Source organism: Mus pahari, chromosome 2 (genome assembly GCF_900095145.1).
Source record: "Mus pahari chromosome 2, PAHARI_EIJ_v1.1, whole genome shotgun sequence".
Lineage (NCBI taxonomy): Eukaryota > Metazoa > Chordata > Mammalia > Rodentia > Muridae > Mus > Mus pahari.
Window position 1 is genome coordinate 157548827 of NC_034591.1, and position 7796 is coordinate 157556622.

The window sequence follows — 7796 nt, forward strand, 5'->3', positions numbered from 1 at the left end:
ACATGAATTTGAAGGACAGTAGGGAAGGGTATATATATATATATATATATACATATACATATATATATGCATATGCATCCAGTATGGGAGCTGAGAGTACCCCAGAAGGTCATATTGTATCATTCTATTGCCACATAGTCCTTCACCGAAGCGACAATGGTAGGCACAGAATATGCCTCCATGGCTTCTCTCCTAAGTGTGGATTAATAATTAGAGATTATTCAGCACCTCATTCCCTCAATTTACTGAATAACAACAATCAAGACCAAAAAGGTCTGAATAAATCATCTGAAATCCCAGCACCCCAAAGGGAAGTAGACCTAGGAGAATCAAGAGTTCAGGGCTAACCTTCTACTACATGATGAACAAGAAGTTAGCCTGGGCTATATTAGATCCTGCCTAAACAAACAAATAAATCCTTTAGAGTTACAACTCATTAATAAATAACAGAACAAGGGCCATAAACTGATTCTCCAAGACCCCAAAGCAAGGCTCTTTCAAGATACAAACAGCCCTCCCTGTCAATCATCCAGGTGAGAATGGTCCTAGCTCCTTCATCAGCTTCTGACTTAACTTTCATCACAAGTGCACAAAGTCAAATGACAAGTCAATGGAACAGAGAGGCTAAGCAACTGGCTTATGGTCACACAGCTTCCCACAGAACCAAATTTAAGTGAGAGCTTGAAAGCCTTGCATTTCACTAGAAACTTTCCGATATGGTTAAGAGAGACTATAGAACGATGGGAATGAGCATCATTCCTAGACAAACCACAGACGTCTAGCAAGCAGCACTCTAAACTGGTGTATACAATCATTCTGTTAGCCCAACTAATTCCTAAAGTTGTCCTCTGTCTTTCTTGAGAAGCAGGACAAATTCTACACAAACACCCCGTTCTCACCACTTCCCTTTTTTTTTTTTTTTTTTTTTTCTCCTCTTCTCTTCCTCTTTTTGCCTATTTCATCTTGGGACAGGATCTTGATGTGGTTGAAAATTACCCCAGAGCCCAAGCAAGTCTTGAAGTTCCTGACTCAGTCTCCCCAGTAGCTTCAACCATAGGCACATGCCATAAAGAAGACAAAGAGGCCTAGGGAAGTAACTCTTGCTGTGCCAGGGTGAGGGTCCAAGTCAGAATACCGAGTTTGAATCCCTAGATGCAAGGAATGGGTATGGTACCACAGGTCTGCAATCCCTGTTCTTCCTATGTGAGATTGGAGGTTGGAGGCAGGGAAATCCCAACAAGCTTGTGCGCTGCTGTGGGCCATATGCAATGGTGAAACCAGAGACCATCACAAAGCAAAAAGTGGGGGTGTGCTGACACACCTGTACCTGCACCCAAAGACAAAAGAACTACGGGAGAGGGAGAGGAGGGGGATGAAGAAGGAAACAATTACACGCTAGATCTGGGCGTGGGCATTTCTAACTCACTGCCTGATCTGATCTCAGAGCAAACTTACAAGGAAAGTTTTACAGGCCAGTGGGCAATGAAGACTGCTGGGGTGCCGTTAGGTTAATGGGAGCTATTGCCAGAAGCACTATTTACAATCACTGTCACACAACCCAAGGAGGTGAGCGGAAACCAAGCGGGGCTGGTAAAGAGCAGGGAGATGAGATGTGATCCCAGAAAAGGGGAGCTCAGGCCAAGAAAGACGCCCAAAATCAACACGGTGAGGTCTGTTTCCAGGACAAAAGCGAGCCCGATGTTGCTACATTAACAAAAGTAAGTCTGATGTTGCTACATTAACAAAAGTAAGTCTGATGTTGCCACATTAACAAAAGTGAGTCTGATGTTGCCACATTAACAAAAGTGAGTCTGATGTTGCTACATTATGCAAATCAAAGCTGGGCTGACTACAGTATCGGAGAAAGGAAACCAAGGTGTGATTACAAGAGATGCATCTGTGTCTCGGTTGCCCACCACCATCAGTGAAGAGCAGGAGGTTTAAATTAAACAGCTCCTGACCAGAAATCGACCTCCACCGTTTTGCTCCTGGGTAGAGTTACCTTAGGGATTAGCACAAAGAACGAGGCCGAGCACATTTTATATCCAATAAATCCTAATGATAGATTTTCTTTTCTATGATGATTATTGCTGAGACCCTTCCATATTTTAAGCCATAGAGTAACTATACCATTTTATTTTGGGTTGCATCTTGGTTTTTTTGCTTGTTTATTTGTTTGTTTGTTGTTGAGGCAGCTGCTCTTCATGACCTTAAACTCATGATTCTCATCCTGTCAGAGTCTCCCAAGTTTTGGGACTACAAGTATGTACCAATATGCAGCTTCTAGGTCATTTTCTTGACTATTGAAACATACTACACCAACTTTTTCCCAAGACATACTTTCAAAGTTGGTTCCATAATCTCTTATGAGAGCCATTTAATATCTATGCCATACATTGACAGATACACCCTTCTCATCAGGACAGTGTGGCACTATCTGAAGCTTTGAGCGCCCATGGCTGGAGAGCCGAACAGAGGAGGGTTCCTGTTGCTCTATGGTCAGCCTGCCTGGCCTACTCAGTACACTCCAGGTTTAGGGAGGGACCCTGTCTCAACAAACAAGGTAGATGAAATTTCAGAAATGACACCTGAGGTTGACCCCTGGCATCTACATGCATGCACACACATGTACACATGCACACGTGTCCTGTACTCCAGAGCCATTTTGATGCATTAATACGTCTTCCATCTCCCAAATTCCCTGGTGATCTTAACACTGCTAATGTTGGTTCCCCCTCTCACGAGTAACAAGCCATAAAGGCAGTCAGACACTGGAACCAGACTTCCACTGACCTCTAAGCCAGCCTGTCTCCTGAGTCTCCATTGGTGGTTTGAGAAGTTTCCACACAGGAACCACATCCTCCCATCTCTCACAAGCACAGGCTTCTTCTACCCACTACCCCATTTTATTCTCCTATGACAAACCCTCCCCACTCCCTGAAAGCTGTTCTCCCTGCTTCCACTTAATGTCCAAGGAGCAAGTTCTGCAAACTTCCCCAGTATGTGGCTTACGCTTCTGTTGCTGTGTCCCTGGATCAGGCCGAGATGTGGCTGGTGTTCTGTGCACATTTACTGCTCTATGGCCTTTGCAGAATTCTCACACATCTTATTTCACAAGCTGTGGAAGGAGGCTCTGAGAGCAGCTTGCATCACCAATGATCCACAAGTAGGAAGAGTCACAACCACAGTTGGATCAGTCCCAGTGTCTTCCTCCCTCAGCCACGCTGCCTTTCCTGAGCGGCTCAACGTCCAGTGGGTTACAACCTCGTGGACTGAAGTTTGTTTTTCCTGTGGGAGCCTAGAAAGTCCTTCTGTTTAAGGAATCAAGGCACATTCATCTTTATTCGTTAATACAAGTTTCTCAAGGTAATTGGAGTTGACAGAGCAGGGAAGGGTGCTGTGGAGGTGGCCCAGCAGTTAAGAGCACTTGATGCTCCTATATAGGACCCTAGTTCAGTTCCCAGCACCCAGTTCACAGCCATCTGTAACTCCAGTTCCAGAAGATCTGGTGCCATTTTCTGTCCTCTGTAGCGACCAGGCATGCATGTAGTGCACACACATGCAGGTAAAACAATTATAGCCATAAATTAAAAATAAACAAATAAATCTTTTTAAAAGAAGTCACATATAAGGCCCTCGCAAAGCTGAACTGATTACAAGATAGTACTAGTTGGTTAGCTGGGTTGTGATGTCACGACTGTTAGCATGTCAGGTGCTAAGAACAAAACCTTACACTTTAGTCCTGGGTGGGGGCTCATTTCTAAAGAACAAATGGATTGGGTAAGGAGCTCATAGAGAGACATTGCTTGGCATGCCTCACCGTGTGAGCCATCTGTCTAAAGAAGCAGGAGAGCAGTGAGCTTCTAGAAAAGGGCCAATAATATACAGCCTTGTGAGTGCCTGGCTAGTTCCCAACCATCACAGTTCTGGACTGCTATGATGCTGTCCCTGAGACTTGAAGGCACAGCCACCAGAGAAGTTGGCCCACAGGTTCTGAGGCAGGAAAAGTAGATTAGAAAAACCAGGGGGAATCCAACGGGTAAAAGAGCATCTGAGACACTGGGTTGGAAACGTGCGGAAGCCCTCTCCTCCGTCAACACAGCTTTGGAAGGTGCTTCTGGTTTATTTACTTATTTGATTTGTCATAGGTCCCTAGTGAGAGGTCAGCTCCTCCACACTAAATGCCCAGGTCCTATGGGCCCTGACCCATATAAGCTGCACAACAGTCACACACTAGACATCAGCTAAGTGACTACAAATACATGCCTACATGTATATCTCTCTATATGTACACATATCTATGATATTATCCCAGGATTCAACAAGTCTGTAACTATCTCCCCACATAAATATGCATTGCCTATTTGTATCTACAAAGATGTTTTAAGACTAGAATAACAAAGTCACGTGCTTGCCAAAGTGGAAACTCTAACACCACAAAGACCTCTAGTTCACCTGTCTATCAAAACCACATACTTCTGCCCACCAGCTAATAACACGTTTGTCCAAAAATGAGGAATTATATAAATGCTCAATGCAAAATATAAAAAGTTTTTTAAGCTTAACAAACATTAAATTTCTCAAGTCTTTCCAAATTCCTTGTCTCTGTTTATTAATTATCAAAATGATCAAGGAGGGAAGCATAGATAAATATGTCTATAACTGTGACAGGTGACACTCAGAACTCCAACACACAGGCTAGATTCTATCTCTAAAGTTGTGCCATTTGCAGGAAATTACAGTAGGACAATCACAGACTGACCACTTTCTGGACCCACAAGGTATCAGACACTGGGTATCCTTTTTATATAGAATTTAAATCTTAGGAGAAAATATGATTGTCTGCATTTTATATAAATAAGAAAGCCAAGATTCCAAGATTTAGGTAACTTCCTGGAGATATTTGCTCTGGGGTCGGCTATAACACAGGCACTGGGCAAACTCTGAATTCTAATTTGAAGTTTAACTTGTTTTCAACAAAGTAAGTGGTTTTTGCAGCTTTACAGACACCGGGTTTGAGAATGTGTGCTGATGGTAGCTGTACTTAACTAAGTCATTCTCTGAACGCAGAAACCAAGTTAAAGGATGAAGGCCACCCTGGGTTAAAGGCCACAAGGAGCAAATGTATCCCAGAAACCATTTGCCTCTGTTTATCACACCATGAAACGTTTTGCTCTTGCCGGTGTCCTCTCAAAAGAAATCTATTTTCTAACAGGGCTTATATACATAACAGGTCCTTTCATCGCAAGCCAATGGGAAGTTCTTTGCTCCCTTCCAGCCATTTCTTGAACTGAGAAGTGCCTTCTGTCTGCAAAGAGCCACAGGGTAGTATGCATTCCACCTGCCTTGGAGCCCAACAGTCAGCCCTGCTAAGGTGGAAAAGAATTTGAATTCATCTTTATGTACTTTCAAGGACAGTGGAATTACTTTAAAAACTAACAATGGCATAGTGAAGACAACCACAGGGTGAATGGCAAGGAAGAAAGAGAAAGACCTCCCCTCTAAATTTGAAAGGAAACATCAGCTGAAAGGAAACATTCCTCTAGATTCTGGAAGAACTGTTTAACCTCTGGCCTTTCCAAAAGTAGGGAAGGAGGGAAATTATTTGTTTTTAAAGATTTTTTGCTTTAGACCGGAATAGCAGTGGAAAAGGTTTCTATTGGCTCTTGCCTGCCTCTCAGCTCCTCCCACAGACCACTACCAGAAAAGGCTACCAAGGCAATAAATTGGCGCCAGAGCTAGATAAGAAGGCTCTGCCCCGCAGTCCCGTCCCAGCCGGCCAGTTCTCCCAACATGCAGGCAACATGCAAAGAGATTGTTAACTGCGCTGCAGTCTAGCTTCCCAGCTTCTGCTGCAAACCTGTCTTCTGTTCCTCAAATGAGCACCTCCCCCAAGAGGAGAAACTACCAGCTGGGGAACTCCGTGCTGTCCTCTTTCAAACAGGGCCTTGGGTTTTGTTTTCTGATTCCAAGCCCTTCCCTTATGTACACCTCCCACAAACATTCCTGAGACTAAGAAAAAAAGGGGGACTAGTGCTTTGGAGTGGTAAAGATTCCGGAACCTGCACTTCATCGTAGATAATGAATGACCTTGGGCTAGTAACTTGTTCTACCGAAGAATTGGTCAGAAGAGAAATATGTCATCAAAAATTTGTTGAAATTTTAACACAAAAATCGTGCAGGTCCGATGCTTAGTGGGTCACGGTTCTGTGCTCCGGACTCGCAATGGGCACACTGCGCAAAGCCACGGTGAAGGCCTGGCTAGTTTTCATGTTTTCGTGACTGGAGGTTTGCCCATCGCTCCTGCATGGCTGATTTATGTTACAAACTACCCCGGAACGCTTCTTAACATACTTCTAGCTTACTTCTCTTTAGCACCAAACATCCACAGGGGCTAAGAAATAAATTCTCTGAAAGTAATAGGCTCTAAGTTGTTCTGGGTCTCCCTTCCCACAGAGATGGGTCAATTGCAAATACAGCACAGACTAGGGACAGGCAAAAAATCTTTGATTTCGCAAAGGTACCTTGAAATGTCTCTTGGGATGAGGGATGGGACAGAGACCCTGACTTAAGTCTCTAGGTTGGGCACGGCACAGAGGGCACACGACAGAGAAGCCTTACAAGCGACCCTGTCTTCTGCGCACTAGCAGGAAGGAGCAACGGTCAGCAGTAGGTACCTGAAGAGCCTGGCTGACGTCTGGTTCGTCCTCCAAGCTGTGCGCTGTGCCAGCACCCCTTGCACGATCTCCTTCTCGTTGGGCAGCCGGTAGACAGGGAAGACGTAGAGCCAACAGAGGACCACCACACAGAGGGCACTGGCTCCTACGGGTAGCCGGGTACGCGGGAATTTCCGCACCAGCATGGCCATGGCCCCTCTGGACGTAGGTAGGGCCCGCCCGCAGGGGCTCATCGCAGCCTCGGTGTCCCAGGGTCAGTTTACCCTCAGCACAACGCTGGACAAAGTGGCAGCAAAGGATGCTCCAGTGGCCGGCCCCCCATGCACACACACCTTTGGCTTTCCAGCTCGCAAACGCAAGGCTGGGGAACCCCCACGCCACGGCCCCAGAGGTCAGCTACAAGGATCTTCGCCAATGCAACTTTTACTGGGATGTCTTGCTAGAGGAAGTGGCCTCTGGGCAAATCACGAGCCTTAGTCTCTTTCCCTGCAGGCACCGGGCGATGAAGGGGTCTGAGCAGTGGTGCCGGTTGCTCCCGCCCTTACTGCAGCATCACTGTCGCCCTCGGCTGGGGTCCTGGAAGAGGCGCGGCTGGCTCCCGGTAGTCTGATGGGTTGTGTCCCTTCCAGAAAGAGATGCTCCTGCGCCCTGCACCGCCCTTTCCCCGCCTCCTGCGCCGCCGCGGTGCCCGGCACCCCCCAGATGCGCTTTCCGCGCCACACCAAGTCCTTGGAAATTTCCACGATGGCCCGGGACCGCTAGCCCACCCCTGGCGCCTCAGCCGCGCCCGCCAGGACCCTCGCTCCGCGCCCCTCACGGGCAAACCTAGAACTCTCTCTCATCAGTTCATTCAGCGGTGCGCCGCAGCCTTCTGCTGCGCCCAGGACTCCGCAGACACGCGCCCCGGGATTGGTGGAAATCAAGGTCTCCCCCGCCCTCCCCCACCCGCGAAATTGCCTCCCGTGACCTGCTTGGGGCCGCGACGCTAGCCCAGGGTGCAGGCCCCTCGCCGCTGCCCTTGTTCTCTGTAGAGGGAGGCAGACAATAAGAGCAGCAGCCCCTCTGGTGCGTGCATGCACACGCGCATATGTCTGTCTCGGAGTATGCACAGATTGGGGA

General features: G+C 47.0%; 1 protein-coding gene across 3 annotated transcripts in view; it reads right to left on the reverse strand.

Moving 5' to 3' along the window:
* Positions 1 to 7551, reverse strand: part of St8sia1 (ST8 alpha-N-acetyl-neuraminide alpha-2,8-sialyltransferase 1) — a 116721-nt gene extending 109170 nt beyond the window's left edge. For 2 of the 3 annotated variants that reach the window (XM_029535083.1, XM_021190775.2), the window contains exon 1: positions 6678 to 7551. In XM_029535083.1, coding sequence (XP_029390943.1) covers positions 6678 to 6910 — 233 coding nt within the window. In that variant the 5' untranslated portion in view covers positions 6911 to 7551. The remainder of the gene's footprint in view (positions 1 to 6677) is intronic. The other variant, XM_021190776.2, reaches the window with a different exon arrangement.
* Positions 7552 to 7796: the final 245 nt, after the last annotated feature.